This window comes from Chiloscyllium punctatum, chromosome 11 (genome assembly GCF_047496795.1).
Source record: "Chiloscyllium punctatum isolate Juve2018m chromosome 11, sChiPun1.3, whole genome shotgun sequence".
NCBI classification, from domain to species: domain Eukaryota; kingdom Metazoa; phylum Chordata; class Chondrichthyes; order Orectolobiformes; family Hemiscylliidae; genus Chiloscyllium; species Chiloscyllium punctatum.
In genome coordinates, this window is record NC_092749.1 from 36,626,248 (window position 1) to 36,652,107 (window position 25,860).

At 38.6% G+C, this 25,860-nt stretch overlaps 1 protein-coding gene across 3 annotated transcripts in view; it reads left to right on the top strand.

The window, feature by feature from the left end:
• Nucleotides 1–25,860, top strand: part of camkmt (calmodulin-lysine N-methyltransferase) — a 380,405-nt gene that overhangs the window by 263,513 nt on the left and 91,032 nt on the right. For all 3 annotated transcript variants that reach the window (XM_072580636.1, XM_072580635.1, XM_072580634.1), the window contains exons 4-6: nt 11,265–11,325; nt 13,636–13,690; nt 14,824–14,887. In XM_072580636.1, coding sequence (XP_072436737.1) covers nt 11,265–11,325; nt 13,636–13,690; nt 14,824–14,887 — 180 coding nt within the window. The remainder of the gene's footprint in view (nt 1–11,264; nt 11,326–13,635; nt 13,691–14,823; nt 14,888–25,860) is intronic.

Genomic DNA, 25,860 nt, shown 5'->3' on the forward strand with positions numbered 1-25,860 from the left:
TTAATATTCTAACCAATAAAGCTAATCTCAAAATCAGAATAAACTTGATGAAATATAATTTTTTAAATGCTGAAATTACTTGTATCATGTTTATGTAATAAATATCATAAAAAGCTTTACCGAATTATTATAAATTCTCAGATTTTTCATACTTTAATAGGTGTTAGTTTCTCATCCCAAAAGAAATAAGAAATGTATGTCTTATTCATTGATGAAACAAATGTTTACAGCTTTGATTTATTGGCAATTTGTTTTTCAATTGATCCCTGTGTTGCAATTAATTTAAATGAACTGTAATTGTTTTTTAATAGTCCTTTAATTTTCCATAATGCATGTAAAACAGTTTCCAACTGTTCAGCGGATAATGGATGGTGTGGGGTCAGTAATAGCCATTACAGTTCTGGTTATTATTTCCTCTTTTCATGGGTGCTCAGCAAAATGAGATTGTCACACTCTCTCTGATAGGCGTAGCAGCAGACAGCTAAAAGCCTCTTCATGTAAGGATGTTATTTCATAGCGACACCCGCTCCGGATTATCTCTTTACTTCAAACTTATGCCGGCTTGCACATGAGATAAAAATACACACACGTACAAAATCACTGCAATTCGGGAGTGGAGCAGTTCTTGTCAAATGCAGTCCCTGTCTGTGGCTTTCACTTTGATTAAGTCTGTGGTGACTAAAATTCACTTAGGCCAAGAGGTAAATTTAATACCAGTTATGCACATGCTGTTCATATCACAACCATTTCACATGATGCCACTTAATTCCCTGAGAAGTGGAAAGGTAAATCAGTGGCTGGCCAGCTAAGGTGTCATAATGCATTAGGACCAGGGCTCGCTGTGGGGGATAATGGTTGTGATTGCTGTTGACTCATGTCTCTGCAAAGAGCTTCATGTAAAATAAGTGACATTTAAAAGGCATCAAGATGTGAAAGCAGAACGCAAGAAGGGAGGGAAAATCGCAGTTCTAATCTTGCCACCTGAAAATAAAGTCTCTGTCTTGCCCTGAGTGTCCTGAAATGATAACTCAATGTGCCACTGCTGACCCCTACTAAAGCTTTAAGATCTTAAATTTCAGAGTGAATTTATGTAAAAAAAAAAGCTCCTGGGATCTGCCTCCAGTGTCATGTTAACTCTTAAATCAAATTCAGAAATCTTTTTTATATTTTTAAATCTGCTGCCCTTGGATATGAGTGCTTTCATCCTCCAAGGGCTTCAGGCCGGATCATATTAAACAGCATTGTACAAGCAATAAGGTAGCTAGTTTCCAAAGGCTGGATTTAACCTTATTTCTATAAAAGAATCCAGTTCCACTTTACAGTGAGCATATGCTGCATACATTGTGCATCTAGTGTACTTTTGTTTGCAAAAACAAGCAGCAATGAGCAGTCTCATTCTTGGCCTGCTCACTGGGTTATATGTGGGCTGTTTAGCTGAGGGATTGAGCTGCAGTTGATCCCCTGCCGCTTAGCTGATAGAGAGAGAAAAAAAATCTGAGGGGGCCAGCCTTGTTTGTTAATGCAGTTTTTAACCTCCTTAATGAACCACTTAGCCAAAGTTAGATGACAACCTAATCCATGTTTGCACAGGCAGGGGGTTTAGAAATGCTGAATAATGGCTTTGCGCAGAGGATTGTTAGAAAGGTCACTGCTGTGTGTTTTTTATAATATTATTATTCTCAAACCTTTGCTGATTGTTGTTACCCGGATTTCCATCTTTGCCTTGATTTTTTTTCTCTCTGCTCTATAAAAGTCTCCAGAGAACCCAGGTGACAGGGCTGTTATTTGAAAACTCACTAGGAAGAGAGTAAGCAATTTGAGCTTAGCTGAAGCGTAATCTTGGGTTGTCAAGAAGAAACCCATTCAGCCTATGCTAATCAATCAGTAAAATCAACCGACCAATCATCTCTTCAGCTTAGCATATATCCTGAGGTCTGATATATCTATTAACTGCCCATCATGCAGCTGGTCTCTGGTTGATGAGATTCTCTCAATCCGGCATTTGGAGGCAGATAACTGAGCTATCACAATCCTGGATAAACACTGAAGTAAAAAAAAATCTGGTAAAGCCTGGAGAGCAAGACAATACAATATTATCCAAGTGCCCTACTGCTCACAATATCAGGCACAGGCTGTTTATAGATTAAACTTGATTTTTTAAAATAAAAATGCAAAATTCATTTTTGTAGCTGTTGTTTGTACCAAAGCCACAAATGTCGAAGTGTACATTTTGGATAAGTATTTTGTTAATGTTGGAAACTATAATTTGATATTTATTATGAGGTAGTTATGTGACTGGTATGAAGAATATGTGCAACTTCGGGAGCTGTCACAATATTACAGTACTAATTGACGACACAATTGTTGGTTATCATTGGTTTTAGATTTGAACTCAGTAATCATTATACATATCCTCAACTCTGTTTTTGTGCCATTTTTGTCGTTGAACCTACTCCTTTTCTGGAATTTTTCTGTCCTCTTCTAAGCGCTGACTCTTGTTACTGTGTTGGCAGTCCTCCAGTATCTCAGTTAAGTCCTTATTCTTCGTCTCTATTCTATACAGTGCATGTTGGCCAGCCACTCAATAGTGGAAAACGTCCTAGGCTACCCTGACTCAATTTGCCACTTTCCTCATTCCTGAAGAAGGGCTCATGCCCGAAACGTCGATTCTCCTGCTCCTTGGATGCTGCCTGACCTGCTGCGCTTTTCCAGCAACACATTTTCAGCCCTGTTATAATGTGGACTACTTTCAGCACAGTCTATCCATCCTCTTGTATTGTTGGCCCTTATTATCACTTACTCAGCTTTTCTACTGTTCTGGCTTACTATCTATAATCCCCTTGTCGGCCCACCCCTTTTATATCTCTCTCTTTCTCTCTCTCCCTCTCTCTGGGCTGTGTTTCTACCTATCCATTCACCACCCCCCATGCCGCCTTAATCATAAATACCATTTTTTCCCAGCTGCTATCAGTTCTGAAAAAGGGTCACCCAGACTCGAAACATTAACTCTGCTTTCTCTGCACAGACACTGCCAGACCTGCTGAGTTTCTGCAGCCATTTCTGGGTTTTTTTTATTCAAGAGCCTTCAGATGTTTTGCTGTGTAGATTAATATTGTTTACTAATGTTAATCAATGCACAAAAATATCTGCATTGGTAATGATAATCATTAGGAAGAAATAATGATCTGTAACTCTGTATTTTTTCAATTCTTGAGGCTGGGAGTTTATACTCCACAAAAATGTATCTAAAACATTTAGGTCCAGCTTTTTCAACTCCGCAGAGCTTAAAGGTTCTACTGTCATTTCCACAGATCCCATTTTTGCCTCTTGGACAAAGAGGGTGGGCTGTGACTTTCACAAGGGAAACCCAAACTCAGTATGGACATTAAACAGACACTTTCTCCCCCTTTGCAGCAGGGTTCTTAACCCAGAGGTGTGGGAGTTCTTGAAGGGTACATAAGGTATATAGAATTGTCATAACATGGAATTATTTAAATCCCCAGCCCTTTTAACAGAGCAGGCTGCCTATGTCAATAAAAGTGAAATAAATCTGTTCTGTCAGCTAAAATTGCAATTTGTTGAAATGAATCTGAAGAATATCAGTAGTAATAGTTTATGGAAAACAGCCAATAATTATTTATGTCGGGGGCACAAAGGGTTATTGTCTGCTTAACAGCTCCAAGGGGTACCTAAAGAATTAGCTGTCTTTGATGTGGCATTATAAATCCAACTTTGTTTTAATGTGACATAAGTACTTGAGCAGTTTTAAACATTTTAGATCAGCTTTCACAAATGGAAGTTTTTAAAAACTATTTTAGCAATTGAAATAAATAGATAGACCCCGTGTCACCTGAGATCAGTCTCGAGCTAATGCTGGACATGTTGAGCATAAGGGTAAAGGTTGGTTGATGCATTGACATCTGTTGGCATTAGACAAGCAATTGTGAGCTATAAGAGGCCATGGAGTTGGGTAGGTCTTTGGCTGGTATGGATGGTGTGAGGACCTTTTGGAGGTAGTTGTGGGGCATGAGGAGTGTGTTAGAGGATGTGAGGTCATACAGTCAGAGAGTCATACAGCGTAGAAGCAGACTCTTCAGTCCAACTTGTCCATACCAACCAGACATCCCAGTCCGACCTAGCCCCGTTAGCAAGCATTTGGCCCATTTCCCACTAAACTCTTATTCATATACTCATGCAGATGCCTTTTAAATGTTGTAATTGTATCCATCCTCACCATTCCTCCTGGCAGCCCACTTACAAAGGCTCTAAGACAAAAAACAGAAATTGCTGTTCCATACACACATCACCCTCTGTGTGAAAAAGTTATCTCACAGGTCCTTTTTAAATCTTTTCCCTCTCATCTTAAACTTATGCCCTCTGGTTTTAGTCTCCCCTAATCTATGAAAAAGACCTTGGCTATTCACCATATCAATGCCCCTCATAATTTTATAAACCTCTAAAAGGTCACCCCTCAGCCTCTGACACTCCAGAGAAAAAAGCCCAACTTATTCAGCTTCTCCATATAACCCAAACTCTCCGGTCCTAGCAATATCCTTTTAAATATTTTCTGTACCTTCTCAAGTTTAACAATGTCCTTCCTGTAGAAGGGCAACCAGAATTGTATGCAGTATTTTAGAAGTGGCCTCACCAGTGTACTGTCCAGCTGCATCATGACACTCCAACTCTTATATTCAACGTTCTGGCCAATGAAGGCAAGCATGCCAAAAGCCGCCTTCACCATCCTATTTACCTGCAATTCTGCTTTCAAGGAACTGTGCACCTGCACCCTAGGTCTCTTTGGTCAGCAACACTCCCCACAGTTCTACTATTAACTGTATAAGTCATGTTCTGGTTTACCTTAACAAAAAACAACCATCTCACATTTATTTAAATTAAATTCTATCTGCTGCTCCTCAGCCTATTGGCTCATCTGATCAAGGTCCTTTTGTAGTCTGAGATAATCTTCTTTGTCCTACATCATCTATCGGCGTCATCTGCAAACTTACTAACCATACCTTCTACATTTGCATCAAAATCATCAATATAAATGACAAAAAACAGTGGACCCAGCACTGATCCTTGTGGCATACCACTGGTCACAGGTCTTCAGCCCTCTACCAACACATTCTGTCTCCTACTTTCGAGCCAATTTTGTATCCAATTGGATAGCTCCCCTGGATCCCATTTAATCTACCTTTACTAACTAGTCTACCATTCAGAACCTTATGAGGTCCATATAGACAACATCTACTGCTTTGTCACCTTGTCTAAAATCTCAACAAGTTAATGAGACGTGATTTCCTACACACAAAGCCATGTTGACTATCCCTAATCAGTCCTTGCCTTTTCAAATACATGCAAATCCTGTCCCTCAGAATCCCCTCCAATAACGTACTCACCACTGACATTAGGGTCACCAGTCTATAGTTCCCTGGCTTTTCCTCACAGCCTTTCTTAAATATGGCGCCACATTAGCCAACATCCAATCTTCCAGGACCTCACCCATGGCTATTGATGATACAAATGTCTCACAAGGGGCCTAGCAATCTCTTCCCTTGCTTCTCACATTGTTCTTGGAAGCACCTGATCAGGTTCAGGGAATTTATCTACATTGATGCATTTTAAGACCTCCAGCGCCATGTCTTCTGTAATATGAAGTCTTTTCAAGATGCCATTATTTATTTCCCATGTTCCCGAGCTTCCATGTCCTTCGCCACAGTAAATACGGATGCAAAATATTTGTTTAGTATTTAACCCATATCCTATCGTCTAACACATTGATCTTTAAGCGGCCATATTCTCTGTCTAGTTAATCTGTTACCCTTAATGTACTTATAGTATCTCTTCAGATTCTCCTTAACTGTTTTTCAAAGCTATCTTTTTGCCCTCCTAATTTCTCTCTTCAGTATACTCCTACTGCCCTTTCTCCCCTTCTAAGGATTCACTTGATCCCAGCGGTTAATACCTGATATATGCCTCCTTCTTTTTCTTGACAAGATCCTCAATTTTTCTAATGATTCAGCATTCTTTACACCTATCAGCCTTGCCCTTCACACTAACAGGGACGTTTTGTCTTCGAACTCTCATTAGCTTATTGTTAAAGGCCTTCCACTTTCCAACCATCCTTATCTGCAAATACCATCCTCCAATCAACATTTGAAAGTTCCTCTCTAATACCTTACTCCAAATTAGAACTTTAACTTTTAGATTAGGTCTATCTTTTTCCATAACTATTCTGATCTAATAAATTATGATTATTTGCTCGAAAGTGCTCCTCCACAAAGTCTATTTATAGTTTATAGCTGTGTTCCATGTCAGGATCTAGGAAATGGCTTTGTATATACTTACTCATCTTTTGCCATGCGCGTCAACAAGGGGAAAAAAGACAACAGCAATGTGGGCAGGAGGGAGTGGGGAGACGCAAGTATTCGACTCAGAATGTTAACTTGTGCCGGAGGACTAGAGGGCGGCTGATGTTGTGCTTTTCTTTATGCAAGGCTGTAAGGCAAAGCCTGGGAACTATAGACCTGAGAGTCTGACACCAGTGGTGGTAAGTTGTTGGAGGGGATTCTGAGAGATAGGATTTACATGCATTTGGAGAGGCAAGGATGGTTAGGGATAGTCAGTTTGGTTTTGTGCGTGGACAATTATGTCTCACAAACTTGATTGAGTTTTATTGAGTAACCAAAAAAATTGATGGGAGCAGAGCAGTATATGTTGTCTACATAGACTTTTGTGAAGCTTTGACAAGGTTCAATGTGGTAGACTAATTAGTAAATTTAGATCAGGTGGGATTCAGGATGAGCTTGCCAATTGAATACAAAATCGGATTAATGGTAGGAGACAGAGGGTGGTGGTGGAGGGTTGTTTTTCTGACTGGAGGCCTGTGACCAGTGGTTTTCCCCAGGGATCGGTGCTGGGTCCACTTTTGTTTGTAATTCATATTAAACAATTTGGATGAGAATTTAGGAAGTATGATTGATAGGTTTTCAGATGACACCAAAATTGATGGTAGAGTTGACAGTGAAGAAGATTATCTCAAGTTACAAGGGGATCCTGGTCAATTGGACCAAGGGGATCTTGGTCAATTGGACCAATGGGCTGAGGAGTGGAATTACTATCTTATCACACTTTGGATCCCTCAAAATAGCCCACAGACTGTTTTGACAGGGGAATGTTCACGGGGTTTCATCACAAGAGTTAAAATTAAAAATTCCCAGTTTAGTTGCAGGATTGCCATAAGTAATGAAGTGGAGCTTATGTTTTGGGTGTACTTCCCGTGTTCTGAATGCCCTTTGATCAGTTTACCATATATTTCACCATTCGATTTTATTTTATATCTCCATCAATCACATTTTGTCATTGTCACAGAAAAATTAAGCTTTTGTTTTAAAAATAGAAATGGATGTATTGGTTAAGACGTTTTGGTTAGGGAGAGAATGAAGATGTAATTTTCAGAATGATGTTACTTGAAAACAGTGCGTTGTAAAAGCTGGTTTTGTTTTACTTTAACTCTATGCAAATCTTGTCCTTAATCCTAGAGTACCAGTATGCTTGTGTAGATTGCAAGTTGATCATGTGGAGATGCTTCTTTATCCATTATTGGATCTGAAATAGAGGAAGCTTACGAATTATCTGACTCCTTAGTGTGCAAATCATCTAAAAAGCTAAGTTCAGATGGGTCACAATGACGAGTTAGTATTAAAATAGTGACTGCATTTAACAAATAAGCTTTTTTCCCCTAAAAATTGACTTTTCAGAGAACTATTTAGTCAGACTTGTTTAACATATCCCACATGTGAACTCCGAATGTAATTTATCACCTGTCTGGGCATTGATGCCAGTTACAAATAATGTGTGTTTTATACAGAGTGGCATTTACTTGCATGAGTATAGCAATGCAACAGACAAAACCATCTTTTGAGCTTTCTCCATAACCAAAGAAATAAAACTGAAGTTCATGGCCTCAACATTGAAAATAATAAACATTTAAAAATGCATTGTTTTAATGCAGTAGCAACAACTTTGTTATAGTAACAATGTTATTAAGACCATGTGTCTAACTTAGCAAATTGTCCAAAGGATCTTCACAAATGTTTTCAAATTAAATCTGGTTGAGGTACGTAAGGTGATATTCAGATAGACGACTGAAAAATCAAAGAAATCAGAAGGCTTGTCATGCTGGCAGAGTTTACAGAAGTAGTAATGTGAAAAATTTTGGATGTTTTAAAACAGGATGAGAATTTTTATATAGAGACTTGCTGCAGTGGTGGAAATGAGCATGCACAGATTGTGATTGGTGAATGGGAATCTGTACAGGTTAGAGTTTAGAATGAGCTGTAGGTGTGGAGTGCATTGATGTAGTCAAGTCTGAAGGTAAGAACAGCATTGATAAAATTTGAAGTGAGCTGAGGTGGGGGCTAAGTCAGATAATGTTATGAAGGTGAAAGTGTGTAGTCTGTGTAACGGGGTACGTATGTGGGGTCAGAAGTTAATCTCCAAGTTAAATACCATACAGTGGTTGTGAGTCCAGTTCTCGGGAGGTGATTGTAGTCACTGCGAGTGAATTGATTTTGCTGGGACCTGAAAACAATCACATTAGATAATCAATATCTTGGAGGAAGGAATTTCTTCAAGTCAGATGTTGGATGCCTATCAAGCAGGTTAATGATTGTGGAAGGATTGAGCAAGGTAGTGGAGCAAGCTGGAGCTGAGTATTGTCAGACCAGCAGAACCTAATATGTGTTTGGATGATGTTACTGAGGGGCAGTGTGTAAATTAGAAGTAAGAGGGAGCTGATGATTGTTGCTTACAAGACACCAGAGGAAACAATGCAAGAGTGGGCAGAGAAACTATAATTACATAATAAATATCTTTTTGTTTTGGATAAAATGATTAATTAATCATCCATTTGCACACTCGGAAAAATTTCAGATCCCATAGTGCTATTTGAAGAAGGGCAAATAGCAGAACCCTCCCCAGTGTCCAAGACAACATTTACCCCTCCAACGTCATCATCAAAACATTACTGCTGCATGTGGATGTTTACTATAATTTATTTATTCAGTGGTAATTGTGTTTCCTACCTATTGGAGCGACTATACTTCAGAAATATTTAATTGGTTATAAAGTGCATCCTGCGGATATGGAAGATGCAGTAAGAAAGAATTCCTTACTTTCTTAAAAACAATGCTTACTGTGTGCATTTGCTGCGACCTGAGTTGCACTTCCCTCGAGTGCCCTCATCTCAAAACAGAGTCTCAACTAATTAATTCTTAATGCTGTCTTTGGGTACAATGTTGTTGCTATCAAAATATTTCAATAGGAGTTGATCAGTTTGTAAACTGAATATGCTGTACACCCAAATAAGCTCAGAAGATCCCAGTTCAGTTTCTAATCTATGCCAAGATCGTTCATATCAGATACATATTAAGTACAGCTCAGCTTTGATGTTCCCCAAGGATAACTAACCTGTTGTAGTGCCTATACACTCAAGAATGGCCCCTTGAATAAGTTGTGGAAGGTCTGCCCCTTGGTCAGCATCTTGACCACTGAGGGGGAACAAACACAAAATAAATATACTACAGTTTGGCGTATATCTTTTGTTAACTAAGACTATGGTCTGCTGCCCTCAGATTCAAATCTTAATGTGTTACTGCGTGACAGATACAATCTTTGATTAAGCCAATGCACTGCTATGGAAACTTTCAGAAACTGTGGTCAGTTTCATGGAGAAGAAAGCCATCAAGATTAGATTATTTACTTGATCTGATTTGGAAAATTATGACATTCTGTTTGTTTTAAAATCCCACACTTCACTGCAAATTCTACAGTGAACAATATAACAATGACTAGATTATGTGTTTATTTGGTTTTGGTTGAGGGATTAGTATTGGTGAGGAACCATGGGGTTTTACATCCATTTAACAAGACAGATGTGACATTCGTTTAAAGTTCTGTCTGACAGGCCACAACACCTGACAATGCAGCACTATGCCAGTTATGTTTGAGAGTGTTGTCTTCTGAGTGAAGTCTTAATCCCAGATTTTTTGCTGAGATCCTGGGGTAGGACCGAAACCCCTCATCTCCTATCTCAAAGGTGGGAGTCTCCATGAATGATCTTATTTTATAAACTCCAAAGCCAAATTAATGGAAAACCATTTTATGTTATAGTTCAGCATCAAATACCCATCAAGTAAATTGAAGAAGTTGTTGATATTGCAGTAAAATGTGCAAATCTATGTTAGTGAAGATGCTGTTGAATAACCAACTTGCAGTCTTCTGCAACTTCAGTATGACCAGGTCCAATCTCCAAAATTGTGGAGATATTTTTAATGTTTTTTAACCTTTTGGAGCAAATGTGATCTGCACGTGATTACAATTGAGCATAGAGTTTATAACATTGAGTGGTTAAATAATAAATATTTTTTTTTAGAAAAAGATCTTGACTTACCCTGAAGGAAACCCAAGGACAAACTTGATTGTGACATTTTGTTTTGGTAGTACATTTCTATATTAGGTAAATATTTCCATATTCTGTTGAATTGTAAAGTATGCAATTAGACTAAATCTTGGATTATTTTTGTTGATTATCAAAGTTTGTTCCACTATGTTAGTGATAGACATAAAATTACATAAATTATTAAAGAAATGTTACAGTTTGTTTGTTGTGTTTGGACTGGTTTCCATATCAAAACTTTAAAATTGTTTATTGCTTCTGAAGGGAAACACAAAGGTAGCATTTTTATTCGTGTTATATGATTCAACTGATCATGGACAATTTGTGATTAGTGGATCAGGTGATTTACTGCTGAATGTTTAATTGATTATTTATATTGTTTTGATATTATTGGTACTGTACTTTGATTTGGTAAGAAATAGTTGAGTTGGGTTTTTTAGATCCTTTCATTCTACATTTTGTTAGGTGCCGGTACCACATTGAATGAGTGAATCTCTGGTAGTAGGCTGTTTTATCACACAAGTAGGGTTTTACATTAAACACCTGCCTGGATAATAATTTGTGATATTTGCAGACAAGCTTTCTCTTTGTTTCCTGTTCCTGATGCAATTTATATAATTACTATCAGAATTTTTCCTTTCATCTAAATTTAAAATTTGAATTGTTTTGCCAATTTAATTGCTGGTTGGGATTAGAAATATTCTTTGGAAACTGCTGGTATTGTGATTTTTTTTCCTTTAAACAAAGATAATTATTTCATGTTAATTTCATGTACCTAATAACATTTGCTCTTATTTTGTTCCAGGCATCTGGCCTTCAGAGGAGGTTTTGGCTTATTATTGTATAAAACATAACGATATATTTAGGTATGTGAAAATATTTCTCTACCAATTTGGTGGTTCTCCATTTATTTCGTGTGAAATGATTGTAATTATATATCAACCAAGCTGGTTTAAGATAAATCATAACTTTCGCTTTTGGAATTTGCAGGATTGCCAGGAGATACCTGTTCACTTTATATGCTGCCTCATAAGAGATATATGCCAAAGACTCTTGATTTTCACTTAAGACATTTGGCTTCAGTTTCTTTGTTTCCATTATTTTGGAAAATATAATGAACCCACAACCGATGAACCTTCATTTTCTTCGAATAACCTCTCAATGACACAATTCACCTATTGTGTAACATGTAAAAAGATTCAGTAAAATTACCCATCAAAATGTCTTCTAATCAAACCTTAACATTCATTTTGTTTATTGCTTTATCATAATATTTTAATTAACATATTTACTTACTTTTAGCTTCATTGTTTTGGAAAGCAAATTTACATCAGATGATCTCGTGTTGTCAGCTTATCAGATCTGATTTTATACAGTTGAAATTGCACAAAGCTTCGTACATTTTAAATGCAGTTGGGTTTTGACTTGACAGCTGAATAATCTCAAGTTAGACATTGTTGTCTCTTTCACATTTGAACCAATTCCAATTAGAAGGTAGCAGTTTAAATAATCAAATGAGAAGAGAGGCTGTCAAACAATTATGGAAACACAGATTTCTTTACTTCATTTTTAAGAAAAGCCAATGAAAGCTTAAATGTTGGGGTAAGATAAAGGCATCAGTTTTTAAATTGTTCTAAGGAAGCAAATCAATGCCAGGTATTGACTTCATCATCAGGCAGCATGAACTTCAACATCAGGCAGCAGTTCAAAAAGAGAACTCGCCACTATCTTCTCAAGGGCAATGCCCATATCCTGTGATCGAATTTAAAAATGTGGCTGTTATGATTTGGCACAATCCTTTTAACAGTTCAATACATTTTCCCACATTTGCAGCTATCTTTGCATGAAACAAAATAATAAGGCTTTTTAAATGTCTTAGATATAGCTGACTTTAGTGGCTTTACTTGTTCCCTCTTTATTGGCTGTTTTAGTATTTTCTCATTATCTGTACTCTGACTTTAAAAATTATTATGGCTGCTCCAAGGGCACAGTTGATAAGTGCATATTGCACCTCCCAGTGCAGAACTGAATTGTGCAGACTAGGAAAGTCTCACTTTTATCCCCATAAGATGCTACATTTGATGACTTCCACTGGCAATTAGTGCCTCTGGGCAAAAGAAGATAGCAAAATGGTGAGGCTTCCATTACTGATTAGTGTCTAAAGACATCTGCTGGAATGAATACAACTGGTAAGGACAAAAGCAGGATCAGTTGTGATGTCTTATAGGATAGAATAGCTTGGCAGCACTAAGGGTCAAGGATTAGACACACAATGGCTGCTTGGATGAGGTACTGAAGGCTGATTCTAATTTTGGAGCAATAACACACCATTAATGGATGTCTGTATGGGTGAAGGGAAGGGTACAGTTAGTTTTTTATATATCTGTTTTGGCAGTGATGTCTAATGATGTTATCCAAGACTTAAATTGAGATTAGTTACTGAATTCAAAGATGCAATATATTTTAATTGGCATCAGGTATTTACTACAGTGACTAAAGTTGCGTACTCTATTTCACTTGTACCGTTAGTATCCATAAGTCCTCTGGACCAGTTTTTCCAGACAATGACCATTCAAAGCTGAGGAAAAAGTGTTAATGACATTAATGCAAATGAAAATATATTGGTTGTAATTTTTCAAACTTCTAAAGATGTGTAAAGTGGACCTGTGTTGAGGTTTCCCTTTAAGTGCACTGAATCACTGAAGCTACTTGTCTTTGCTTTATTTTATTACAGTAGTTACTGAATTGAACAAATATTTGGCTGAAGGAAAGATTCAAACTCCTTCTGTCTCTCTTTTGTTTAGCTTTTCCTCACTGATTCACTGTGCCATCACAGGAGGCATAATCAAGACACAGAGCCTCTCTTGAAAAAAAAGGAACCTTTTCAGATTTGCAGCACAGCAGTGTTAGTGTTGCAGTGAACACTAATGAGAACCCCCACTGCTTAGCATGCCACACAATTATTTTTTATATAATTATTTTTAAAAAGCAAGCTACATGTGGTGATCCAGTGAAGCAGCAAGACTTCTGCCTTTCATATCTTTGTAACTTCCTGCTTGTTGATGTGTTTCTGTAGATGTTGAATTTGCTGAAATGTATATGCCTTCAAAATCGTGTTGCCTAACTTTGGTTGGGTACTGTAATTTTCCTTTTCTCTAAATGTTATTTCTCTGCAGAGGCCTTGCAGTTTGTGAGCTGGGAGGTGGAATGACATGCTTGGCTGGGCTCATGGTAGGTTTTCTTAATTCACTTCTATTCCCCACCATCCCTGCTCCAAACCCTCCCCCCACCCCTTCATTCGGGAGTGAATAAAGGAAGGAGGGAGAGGGGGAAAGAAGTGTTCAGTTGCCTCTGACTGCTGGGTCACAAAGACTGTCATCTACATCAGTTGAGGTCACGCTGTACAGTCTTGAGAGACCCTCTGAGTTGACTTGCTTTTGTATCATATTGATTTTGATGGTTGCTTTAGATGAGCAGAAGCATTTCATCTGAGTGCATTCAGTATCTCTTGTTGTGACATTGCAGGCCCCAAGAAGAGCTACTTCCATTGCCACAGTCAAAGCATTTCAGTTGACAGTCCATTTTCCCAAATACATGAAAAGCATCAGCAAAAAAAAAATCACAGTTGGAGCACTATGATATAGTTGTAATGTTTAGCTGTATTATTATATCAACAAACATGATCCAGACTTCCAGCAATTAGATTCTTTTAACTTAGAATGACCATTCAGGAGCTGTCACCTCTACATTCTTTAAACTCTGAGTCATGTGTTCAGCAGATATTATGTATCATTGCAGTGCAGCAGAGACAAGTTTTTATTTCTCTCCAAAATAGAAAGCATATTGTTGCACTGATTGACATTTGACAAACCTGTCGTACTCTTATATAATGTGTCTAGGTTACTCACAAATGTATGAGCATGTCAGCTACACACGCACACACACACACACAAAAAAAATTACCCTTACAAAGCCATCTGCTTCCAATGCAAAGTTATGTGAAGGGCATCAGGCGGGCAGACAGAGGCAAGCTGAAAGGCAGAGTGACAGCCTCGTATGATGGCTGTACTAGATAAACAGAAGGCTGCAAATGAAAGCCTCTCAGAATACCATCATCCACTGTCACAATCCAATTACTGAACAGAATGATAGCAAGATAGAGGTTCCCGCAAATGGAATGATAAAAGTATTGACTGATTTGATTGAATGATTAAAATAATGCAGACATAAAATGAAAAAAGATTGAAGATTGTTACTAAGAAATAGGTGAAGAAGCATGATACTGAAGGCTTGTCACTTCTGTCTTCACTTCCACACAAGACAAGCATATTTGCTCATCGTTCAATGCTATTTTCTTTTTGCAGGTTGCTATTTCTGCAGATGTCAAAGAACTTCTATTAACTGATGGGAATGAAAAAGCCATCAAAAGTATCCTTCCTCATGCAAACTCATCTCAAAGCTCAAAAGTTTATTTTTAAATTTTAAGACGTGTAATCACCAGACTTATACTGCATTTGTTTTCAATCAAATAATATCAACTGAAAAACCTGATGAATTTCTTGAAATAAGTCACAAAATTGAAAAGAAAATTCAAAAATATAGAAAATCTTGGAAATACGGTTGTTATACTCAAAAGGGTGTATTTGGCTTTCCCATGCAGATAGCATTTAATCTGTTCTGGCCTTCCCATTATTTTTTTGTTCCTTTTCCAGATATGAGGATTTCTTATTACTCGTCAAGTTAAAAATAAACCAGAATTAATCCTGTGTTCATTAAATCAAGTAATTGATGCTTTAGAAGATGAGTTAGACTGAAGCAGTTTACAAATAAGTAGCTGGCCAAAAAAAAATTGTGTATTCGATTAATGCCTGCCCTCTATAAGCCTTACATTAATTCAGTATTATGTAGAAGGCTGTCATGGATTATTTACTCTCTGCAAACTTTCCCTGCCCTATGTCTCACTCCAAGATCTGCAATATTCAGACTGAATCCTCTATAGTTTGCCTCCCACAACTCCATTAGTAGCAATGTTTTCAACATGATTCTCTTCCTACAGCCTCTCCTCCAAAATTCTTTGTCTTTACACTTCTCTGTATTCTTTTAGATATCTTCTGTAGCTGTTCCACTACTATTTGGCATCTGCTTTCACTCTGTAAAGATCTTTTTGGGCTTCTGTATTAAACATGTCTTAATGCAAGCTGCTTTATTAAATTATTATCCACTTGCTAGTTGCAAGATGGTGATGCATGAATTGAGGCACTGCATGTAGTCATGGCCAGGAAGGGGTGCCCAGCAAGACATTTGAGACCCAAAATGTGGTTGGCAAAGATGTAGCTGATATAGATACAGCACAACTATCTTGTACACAGCTTGTTCTCCAATATAGTCAAACTTGGAATTGGAGGAACTCAACCAAATGAGTAAGAACCATACAGATTTCTAGATATAAATAAGAAAAGTATTTAGAGTGATCGAAGATTTGGATTCCAAGGAAAAGTGGAAAACATGGTTTATCTAATTATTTTAATGAATTAAAATGATTTTTTAAAATTTTAAATTATTAAGCATAGTTTAAAACAAGATACTTTCTTCAATGTATGGAGCAAAATTGAATTAAAATAAGAATAAGTCAACTCAGAAAAATACCAATCTCTTTCGAATAAAAGAAAAGCTGAATTTATAAGGAGGTATTTGCTCCTTTGCCAATATAGTATTTTAGGCCCAACTTAAAGCCATTGTATTTCAGAAGGAAGAGGTTGTATCCCAGGACATTGTGGGAAGCTATTGAAGAAATTGAGGGCCCCCAGCAGAGATATTTGTTTCAAAGACAGTCACGGTTGAGGTGTCCGAAGTTTGGAGGGTAGCTAATGTTGAACCATTACTTAAGAGAGGCTGCAAGGAAAAGCCACAGAACTATAGACCAGTGAGCTGGACGTCAATGGTGGGTAAGTTGTTGAAGGAGATTCTGAGAGGCAAGATCAATGTGCGTTTCGAAAGATAACGACTGATTAAGGCTAGTCAGCATGGCTTTGTGCTTGGAAAATCATGTCTCATAAACTTGATCAAGCTTTTTGAAAAGGTGGTCAAGAAGATAGAATAAGGTAGAGCAGCAGACATCGTCTACATGGACTTTAGCAAGGCCTTCAACAAAATTACACATTGTAGACTGGTTAGTAAGGTTAGATCACATGGGATCCAGGGAAAGCTTGCAAATTGGATATAAAATTGGCTTGACAGTGGCAGATAGAACTTTGTGTCATCTGCAAATTTTGAGATATTACATTTAGTTCTCTCATCTAAATCATTCATATATATTGCCAACAGCTGGGGTCCTAGTACTCATCCCTTCAGAATCCCACTAGTCACTGCCTGCCATTCAGACAAAGACCCATTTATTCATACTCTTATTTCATTGTCTGCTAACCAATTTTTTATCCATCTCAATATATGAAACCCAATTCCATTTGTTGTATTAATCTTTTATGTGGGACTTTGGCAAAAGTTTCTACAAGTCCAAATAAACCATTTCCACTTGGCTCCCCTGATTAAATCGGCCCGTTATATCCTCAAAGAATTCCGGTAGATTTGTCAAGCATGATTTCCCTATTGTAAATCCACGATGATTGTATCTGATCTATCACTGTTTTCTAAGTGCTGTACTATAAAATCCTTGATAATGGACTCCAGCATCTTCCCCACTACAAATGTCAGAGTCATTAGTCTACATTCCCTATTTTGTCTCTATCTCCCTTTATTAAATAATAGAATTATATTTGCTACTTTCTAATCTGTAGGAACTCTATTGCACAGTCCAAAGAATCTTTGAAGATGACCACCAGTGCGTCCTCTATTTCTAGGGCCACTTCCTTAAACACTCTGGGACGTCAATTAGCAGGCACGAGGAATTTATCAGCCTTCAATCCCATCAATTTCTTCAAAACTATTTCTGTCCTAATACAGATTTGCTTCAGTTCCTCCTTTTCACTAAACTTTGTAATCCCCATCATTTTAGTACAACATTCTTTTTGAAGTGTCTGCTTTAATTACTCCATCTTTTCTCGATAACTGATTCTTGCTGCAAGAACATAACAGTCAGCTACGTTTAATAAGTACTCTCCATGACTTCTAATCAGTTGACAAACGATGACAATTCAGATTGTACATTAGTCTCTGAGTCTTGGAACTCTGGGTCCAGAGTCATTGGAGAGAATTGAGAAGATGATTTGGAAGAATTATCATCATCTAGGCCAATAACAATCATTATTGTTTTCCCTTCTTCCCCCTCCATCTCTAACAGAACTTTCACCCACTGAGGCAATTCACATTTCACTTGTTTAGCAGCATACTTGTATCAAAGCACTCATATACTTGCAAGTCATATTTGTTACAAAGATTGTATTGGAATTTAGTTTGTGATTTATAAGGACTTCCATTCCTTCAATAATCACTGACCAACACGAGAAGAATATGCAGGGCAATTCCTACTTCCAAAGCAGCAGCAATAATTTTAAAAAAACATTTTTGGTCTAGACTATTAATTGGAGCTGGCAAACAGAAAAACCAGCTACAAAGCCGATCATTGTAGTCATTTTGGTAACCATCATTACCAGCAGTGGGAAGATATGAATTGCAAGGTGCTTTCAACCTGATGATTTTTGAACATGTGAGATACACCTGGTAGCAGCACCTCACCCCCCTGTACTGATCAGGGAGTGTATTGTAATTCTGCCTTGCCAGGTTCAGACAATCGCTGCAGGCATTTGGCGAAGTGTTTGGTGTAGTATAAGAGAAGTACTTACCCCAGACAACAAAGCTATCTGTTGTATTTAGCAACTATTGTCAATAAATTAGGTGAATGTAACTTGTAGTTAAAAGGAGTAGTTGATGTAAAGAACAGTAAAATATAGTAGATTAGGAGTGCGTCAAAAGGTACAAATGAAATGAAATTTTAAAACAAAACCAATAAAAACTTGTAAAAGTATGAAGGTTGCCAATATTTCTTTTTACCAAGTGAAATGGGCCCCTTGCTGAGACATTTGGATCATCGATAGTCACAGGCAAGGTGCCAGAGACTAGAGGTTGGCGAACATGGTGCCACTATTTAAGAAAGTTGGTAAGGAAAAGCCAGGGAACCTTAGACCAGTGAGCCTGACATCAGTGTAGGTAGGTTGTTGGAGGGAATCCTAAGGGATGGCATTTACATCTATTTGGATAGACAAGGACTGATTAGGATAGTCAACATGGCTCTATGCGTGGGAAATCATGTCTCACTAACTTGATTGACTTTTTGAAGAAGTAGCGAAGACGATTAATGAGGGAAGAGCAGTGGACATGACCTATGTGGACATGGGAGACTGGTTAGCAAGGTTAGATCACATGTAATATAGGGAGAACTAGCCGTTTGGATACTGAACTGGCTCGAAGGTAGAAGATAGATGGTGAGGGGTGGAAGGTTGCTTTTCAGACTGGAGGCCTGTGACCAGTGGTATGACACAAAGATTGGTGCTGGGTCCACTGCTTTTTGTCATTTATATAAATGATTTGGATGTGAACATAGAAGGAATATTTACTAAGTTTTCAAATGGCACAAAAATCAGAGGTGTAATCGACACGGAAGAGAAGTGATTGCTGGGCCTCTTGCTGAGATATTTGTACCATCGATAGTAACGGGTGAGGTGCCGGAAGACTGGAGGTTGGCTAACGTGGCACCACTGTTTATGAAGGGTGGTAAGGACAAGCCAGGGAACTATAGACCAATGAGCCTGACGTCGGTGGTGGGCAAGTTGTTGGAAGGAATCCTGAGGGACAGGATGTACATGTATTTGAAAAAGCAAGGACTGATTAGGGATAGTCAACATGACTTTGTGCATGGGAAATCATGTCTCACAAACTTGATTGAGTTTTTTGAAGAAGTAACAAAGAAGATTGATGAGGGCAGAGCGGTAGATGTGATCTATATGGACTTCAGTAAGGCGTTCGACAAGGAAGCCCATGAGTTAGTAAGGTTAGATCTCTCAGAATACAGGGAGAACTAGCCGTTTGGATACAGAACTGGCTGAAAGGTAGAAGACAGAAGGTGGTGATGGAGGGTTGTTTTCCAGACTGGAGGCCTGTGACCAGCGGAGTGCCACAAAGATCGGTGCTGTGTCCACTACTTTTTGTCATCTATATAAATGATTTGGATGTGAGCATAAGAAGTATAGTTAGTAAGTTTGCAGATGAGACCAAAATTGGAGGTGTAGTGGACAGCGAAGAAGCTTACCTCTGATTACAATGGGACCTTATCAGATGGGCCAGTGGGTTGAGGAGTGGCAGACTGAGTTTAATTTAGATAAATGCAAGCTGCTGCATTTTGGGAAAGCAAATCTTAGCAGGACTTATACACTTAATGGTAAGGTCCTAGGGAATGTAGCGGAACAGAGACCTTGGAGTGCAGGTTCATAGCTCCTTGAAAGTAGAATTGCAGGTAGATAATATAGTGAAGACGGCGTTTGGTATGTTTTCCTTTATAGGTCAGCGTATTGAGTACAGGAATTGGGAGGTCATGTTGTGGCTGTACAGGACATTGGTTAAACCACTTTTAGAATGTTGCTTGTAATTCTGGTCTCCTTTCTGTCGGAAGGATGTTGTGAAACTTGAAATGGTTCAGAAAAGATTTACAAGGATGTTGCCAGGGTTGGAGGATTTGACCTAAAGGGAGAGGTTAAATAGGCTGGGGGAGTGGTAATCTCAAAGAGGTTTATAAAATCATGAGGGGCATGAATAGGATAAATAGACAAAGTCTCTTCCCTGGGGTGGGGGAGTTCAGAACTAGAGGGCATAGGTTTAGGATGAGAAGGGAAAGATATAAAAGAGACCTAAGGGGCAACTTTTTCATGCAGAGGATGGTACGTCTATGGAATGAGCTGCCAGAGGAAGTGGTGGAGGCTGGTACAATTGCAATACTTAAAAGGCATCTGAATGGGTATATGAATAGGAAGGGTTTGGAGGGATATGGGCCGGGTGCTGGCAGGTGGGACTAGATTGGGTTGAGATATCTGGTCGGCACGGACAAATTGGACCAAAGGGCCTGTTTCCATCCTGTACATCTCTATGAACCTATGATTGTACGGTTTCCTCAAGAGTACAACGAAATCTTGATCAGTTGGGCCAATGGGCCAAGGAGTGGCAGACGGAGTTTGATTTAGATAAATGTGAGGTGCTGCATTATTGAAAGGCAAACTAGGGCAGGAATTATACACTTAATGGTAAGGTGTTGGGGTGATTTGCTGAGCAAAGAGACCTTGGAGTGCATGTTCATAGTTCCTTGAAAGTGGACTCACAGATGAATAGGATAATGAAGAAGGCGTTTGGTATGCTTTCCTTTATTGGTCAGAGCATCGAGTACGGGAGTTGGGAGGTCATGTTGCAGCTGTACAGGACATTGGTTAGGCCACTTTTGGAATATTGTGTCCAATTCTGGTCTCCCAGCTGAAGGATGTTGTGAAACTTGAAAGGGTTCAGTAAAGATTTACAAGGATGTTGCCAGGGTTGGAGAGTTTGAGCTATAGGGAGAGGCTGAACAGGCTGGGGCTGTTTTCCCTGGAGTGTCGGAGGCTTGAGGGTGACCTTATAGAGGTTTATAAAATCATGAGGGCCATGAATAACGTAAATAGACGAAGTATTTTTCCTGGGGTGGGAAAGTCCAGAACTGGAGGGCCTTGGTTAAGGGTGAGAGGGGATATATTTAAAAGGGACCTAACGGGCACCGTCTTCACACAAAAGGTGGTGTGTGTGTATGGAATGAGCTGCCAAAGGAAGTGATGGAGGCTGGTACAATTACAACATTTAAATAACATCTGGATGGTTTTTTGAATAGCAAGTGTTTAGGGAGATATGGGCCAAGTGCTGGTAAATCAGATTAGAATAATTTAATATATCTGGTCAGCATGGACGAGTTGGACCGAAGGGTCTGTTTCATGCTGCACATCTCTATGACTTGAAAGAGAGTGGCTGAGGTAAATATGGGTCCTTCTCTGCAGAAACAGGTGCTTCAGAAATCAACGATGAGGACTCGTTAAGTGATTTTTTTTTAAACATGCTGGAAATACAAGTCTGACAGCATCAATGAGAAATGGATTCATTTTTCATGTCAGTCACCTATCACCAGAGCTGGAAAAGGTTAGAGTTGTAGCAGATCTAGTAGAGAAGCAGGGATAATGGGTAGAGGATAGCATGGTGGCAACATCATTAGTCGAGTAATCCAGAGACAAGGCAAATCCCATCATACAGCCTGTAGAATGTGAATGCACTTAACAGCTTTGGAAATATAAAACTGGTCTCAGTAATAGTCTATCTAGTTCACGAAAATCCTTCAGGAAAGAAAATTTGCCATCCCTATCTGGTCTACCCTATGTCTGACTCCAGATCCAGTATCATGTGGTTGACTCTTAACTGCCCTCTTGAGATGGCCTAGGGAGCCACTCTGTTCAAGGCCAGTTGAGAAACTTGTTGCTCGATACTCCATGAAAGAATAAAAGATCAAAGTGGATAAAACTGAGAGAGGGTGGATGCCAGGAGAGATTGAAGGATAAAACAAAGGATTGGATAAGGTGAAAGAACTGGTGACAAGATAAGATCTGTTTGGAGAAATTGTAAATGAACAAATGCAGAATCATTCCCAACAGCTGCCATCTCAAAGCAAAAACAAAAGAGGCAAAGATTATGAGCAGATAATTAAAACAACAAGGAAACATTACACTTTCAAGTACAGTAAAAATATACTGGAAAGCAGTTCTACCAATCCACAGTATCTCCCACTGTGAGCAGTGAATACAATGTACTACATTGATTGAAGTTCAAGTAAATTACTGTTTCATCTAGAAGGCTTAGCGCCTTGGACAGTCAGAATAGGAAAGTGTAGCATTTCCTGGGCTTTCTAGGTTAGGTGATGTGGGAAGAGGAGGGACAGTATTTGGCGTGGTAGAGGAGTTGAGCAGGATGTATCGAAGGGGACAGTGATGTGGAAAGCTGAAAAGAGAATTCACAGGGTACTGCAATAATGAAATGAGCTGTCACAGAAAGTGGTGGAGGTGAGTACTTTTGCAACGTTTAAAAGGCAATATATATTATATATGGGATATGGGCCAAATGCTGGTGCATGGGACTGCCTCAGATTGGGCTGTCCAATTGGCATGTATGAGTTGGACTGAACGGTCTGTTTCTGTGCTGTGGTGTGCCACAGGGGTCTGTGCTGGAGTTTCAACTTTTTACAATTTATGTAAATGGTTAGGATGAAGGGACCAAAGATATGGTTGCTAAATTTGTTATGAGGAAGATATAAGGATTTTTTGTGAAAGGGAAGTCTTGCTTAATACATTTATTTGAGTTCTTTGAAGAATGAACGTGCTTTGAATAAATGGGAATTGGTAGATGTAGTGTACTTTGATTTCCAAAAGGTGCCACATCAATGTTTATGGAGAAGATATGAGTGCATGGTGAAGGGATAGATAAATAAAGCAAGTGACAAAGATTTAACAAATGGAATAAGAGTGAATGAGTTGAGAATTTTTTTCTCACAGAGGATCGAATGACTTTGGAACTCTTCCTAAAAAGATGCTGGAAGCAGTCTGAATATTTTTAAGGTAGAAAGAGAGAGGTTTTTGGTAGCAGGGGATGAGTGGTTATTACGGTGAGTGAGAATGTGGATTATGCCGGTCGGCCATGGATCTTCTTGAATCTGCTCCACCATGGTCAGTTGAGTGTAAAAGATTCCTTGGCTCTATTCAAACAGCTATTTTTTTCTGTTGTCCTGCCCAACATTCACCTCTAAACCAAATTTTAAAAAAAGAATCTGCTTATTCCTTTGCTTCATGAGAAATTCTGTTGTGGAGGCATTGGCTGATCTAAACAACAACAACTTTGAACTCCAAAAGTACTCAGTGGTTACAGAGTCATAGAGTTATACAACATGGAAACAGACCCTTCGGTCCAACTTGGCTGTGCCAACTAGGCATCCCAATCCCATCTATCAATTTGTCTACAATTTTTGTTAATGATGATACTGTTGTCATAGATTTCAGTCCCAGTACCTCTAATGGTGAATTTACCTAGCAACTTGCTAGCGATAACAGTTCCATTTCGACAGCAGTGTTGTAATAAGTGAACAAGTGCAGTGCCCTCCAGAGACACTCAACTAGAGTATGTCCTGGTTCATCAGATGCAAGACTCAATCTTGTTTTGTGTTGTAGAATCCCTGTAACAAGTCTGATGAGATCAGCTAATACAACAGCGTGGCAGCATAGTGGTTGTGGCGATGGGGTAGCTACACAGGCGATAAAATCAAATCCCACCATCGTAATTTGTGTAACCGAATTCAGTAAATGTGGCTCCAGAAGAAAGTAAACACAAAACCCGCTGGATCACTGTAAAAATCTAAATACTTCATTCATGATCTGCTGGAAATGATCTGCCACCTTTTATTCCAACCTTCATATGACTGCATACTATTCAATTATGTATCTACCTTGAAGTGTCAAATATAGAATCTATTTGCTTAGATTTAAGAAACAACAGAAGTGCCATTACACCACTGGGTGTTCTCTAAAGCTTTCCCACTAGTTGGTAGTTTTTCAAGGGTCAAACCTGCAAGGAAATAAGAAGTACAAGAACTAAAGAGCATTGATAGTGCAGGAATTTACTAAATCTAATATTCACTGGGATAATCTGAGAAAGAGGAGATTCTGCAATAGGCTCGAGTTTTTTTTTTGACCAGTAACATTTTGAGCCTAAAGAAGGCAGAACTGCTGATCTGGTTCTGGGAAATATGATAGAGTAAGTGGATCAAGTGAATAGGGGAACATATAGGGCTTCAGAAATCAGATATTTTTTCTCATACCCTGTTCAGGGATGTTATTGCACACCTTGAGTATGTCGAACTTGAATCAAGGCCTCTTGGCCCTGAGGCAGGGATACTACCACTGCACCACAAGAGCCCTTTGGGGACAGGGATTATTGTCGCTGATTTAGAGTAAGAGCATTTCGTTAGCAGAGGCCCAACTTCAGTAGGGCAATTATTCCAATTTACCCAAGATTGATACTGTATAATCATTGACAAGTAAATCCAAAGATGAATAACGGGCTGCTTTTCAAGAAGATTTGTTTTCATTCATTTTCAGAATGTGGGCTTTGCTGGCTGTGCTAGCATTTATTGTCGATCCCTAATGCTTGAGTGGGAGTGGCTGTACTAAAAATCAGATATTTACAACAATTGATGATGGTTACATGGTTGTCATTAGACCAACTTTTAATTCCAGCTTTTGTTTATTGAATTTAGTTGAAACGTATATTGTGACCTATAGAGGATATAATGAGACCCAATAAATTAGTATCGAAGGGCAAAATGTGATGGCACAGACTTGGAGGGCCAAAGGGCCTGAACCTGTGATATATTGTTCTTTGTTAATAATAATTTTCAATTCCTTCTTTCAATGTATTTTTTTTTAACTTGCCTTCGTTCAATTGTGCACTCACCTGTGTCAGAGTCACCGACTCATCTTGCTCAGAGGTATGCTATATTTCTACAGATTCTAGAAGGTCCGGCTCTAGGAAAAGTAAACGTTCCCTTGCTGAAGTAGTTTATAGGTTCCTAACAGTAATTACATTATAAAAGGAAATGGCATGTTTAAGAAAAGTACTATAGTAATCATTGGTATCTTTACTGTGGATTAGACAAATCAGATTGACAAAGGTAGCCTGGAAAGTATATTGATTATAATTCCTTAGTGAAATACATTCTGGATTTAGCCAATGATTAGGCTATTCTAGACTTGGTAAATGACCAATAAGATAAGGTTGATCAATAACCTCAAGATAAAGGAGCCTTTAGGTAACCGTAATCATAACATTAGCAGAATTACACTTTCATTTTGAAGGGCAAAGTGTGGTTTAAGAGTTGTGCTTTTAAAAAGATAACCATGAGGGCATTCCTGATGAAGGGATTACGCCTGAAACATCGATTCTCCTGTTGCTTGGATGTGCCTGACCGGCTGTGCTTTTCTAGCACTACACTCTCAACTCTGATCTCCAGCATCTGCAATCCTCACTTTCTCCTCCTAATTGAGTAGACAACACAGAGGACATAGTGTTAGTAGTGTTGGGGTTTAGGGTATGTAGCAATATTTAAGAGAGGATATTGTCAGTAATGGTGAGAATGGTCGAGCCTGAACTTTGGTGGGAGGTGGGTAATGTACTGAGAGATTGAATGTGAGGTATTGGAGAGAAGTTGGTGGTTCTTACACAGGCAAAGTGGAGAAGGTCATTGACTTACTTCCAACATTGTGTCAGACTGCATTTGAGGAGCAAGAGAATTGACGTTCGGGCATAGGCCCTTCATCAGGACTCCATTCTGAAACATCGGCTTT